At 37.7% G+C, this 1,559-nt stretch overlaps 1 protein-coding gene across 1 annotated transcript in view; it reads left to right on the forward strand.

The window, feature by feature from the left end:
• LOC113216320 (uncharacterized) overlaps window positions 1–1,315 on the forward strand; it is a 4,178-nt gene extending 2,863 nt beyond the window's left edge. Inside the window, exons 3-7 of the mRNA XM_026436068.2 lie at window positions 188–558; window positions 642–695; window positions 791–862; window positions 954–1,019; window positions 1,128–1,315. Coding sequence (XP_026291853.2) covers window positions 493–558; window positions 642–695; window positions 791–862; window positions 954–1,019; window positions 1,128–1,256 — 387 coding nt within the window. The 5' untranslated portion in view covers window positions 188–492 and the 3' untranslated portion in view covers window positions 1,257–1,315. The remainder of the gene's footprint in view (window positions 1–187; window positions 559–641; window positions 696–790; window positions 863–953; window positions 1,020–1,127) is intronic.
• The last annotated feature ends 244 nt before the right edge of the window (window positions 1,316–1,559 follow it).

The following is a 1,559-nucleotide window of genomic DNA, read 5'->3' on the forward strand; positions in this document are numbered from 1 at the left end:
TGGTGTCTTGATAATAGCAACTCATCCACCATATGTCTACAAATTTCCTCTCTTTATTCGTTCTTTTCAGGTTTGCACATCATTTTGTAGTCAGATTTAATTAACATGACAGGGAAATTATAAGGAGGGGGTTTCATATGCACATATATGTCCTTCATTAAATGTCATGTCATTAATTATTTTCTAGGTGGAATTTTTTTCCTGCAAATGCACCATATATTGGAGGGACTGGAAAGCAGAGGATGCATGATAATTCGTTGTCATTGTCTCCTATATTCTGCAAGATAAGTGACATTCATAACAGTGGTTCATTATTTAAATATAGCCTGCTTGATGTTAGATTTATAAACCTTTTGAACGTATCTGGATAGCATGAACCAAATTTCATATCATTGTATTTAGTATGTTCTTCTACTGAAATCAAGTCGATGAATTCAGTTTGATACTGATCATATCTGATTTTTTGTTTCAGCTCAAAGACCTGCTGCTGCAATGGCAACTCCAACCGGGCTGTTCCTACTTCCCCAAACCCCTCAAACCCCACAGAAGAGGAACAACGTATGTATACAGGGGAAATTGATGTTCACTTTGAAATGTTATTGCACTCTTTATTAACCTTTTTATTGTTGATGTTACCGCAGCAATTGTCCACTAGAACTCCCATTGCTGCTAGCTCTAGGATGCCAGCTCAGCCTGTACGTAAAACTTTCATTTTCACAGATTAATTGTTAACTTATTCACAAATTTATCAGATTTCACCTAATTCCGATATTTTGTTGTCTGCATACAGAAGTTACAAATATTGACCACACCTGGAAGTGCCAGAAGCAAAATAATGGCTAGCTGGTCCAGCAGTTCAGTTGTGAGTACATTTATTAATTATTACTTATATCGTTGTTTCAATTTGTAAAGTCAACAGAAAACGTAACACTAGTCCATTCTGCACTTTTTAGCAAACTCCTCAACTGAATTCTAGAGTGAAGGATACAAGTCTTCAAGCTCGTTATGAGAAGGGAATGGTATGTATGATTAATACCACAGTTCATTATGTTATACAGACTGCAGACTGTGTTTGATAATACTGGCAAAATTACTAATCCACAAAACGTTTTTCTTTTCTTCAACAGTTGCAAGGCTTGAAGGTTATGGAGTTGAAGGCCTTCCTATCAGGAAAAATTAAAAGAGTCTCTGGTCTTAATAAGACCCAGCTCTGTGAGGAAGTTGAAAAGTACTATGTATCATTTGACTCTGCATGATAAAAATTTGTATTTGTTGTTGTTTATTTTTCTAGTAATATAATTGCCTGAAATACTCATTTTCCGCTCTTATACTTCTTTCCCGATCGCCCCCGATATTTTCCGTTCAATAAACATACATAAATGACGAAACATTGAAATTAAACAACGGCGCGGCCTCTGGGCAGCTATCACCCCAACAGAGGCATATTTCCCGCAACATTTCCCTCGCCGGTCTGGTTTAGGTTGGCAGCAATCGGGTACGCGTTGTGACGTCACGCGCTATAAGAGCTAGAGCCTTAGCAAGGCAGTTGCCTGGGCCTG

Source organism: Frankliniella occidentalis, unplaced genomic scaffold, assembly GCF_000697945.3.
Source record: "Frankliniella occidentalis isolate FOCC.00 unplaced genomic scaffold, Focc_3.1 Scaffold1914, whole genome shotgun sequence".
In the NCBI taxonomy this organism is placed as follows: domain Eukaryota; kingdom Metazoa; phylum Arthropoda; class Insecta; order Thysanoptera; family Thripidae; genus Frankliniella; species Frankliniella occidentalis.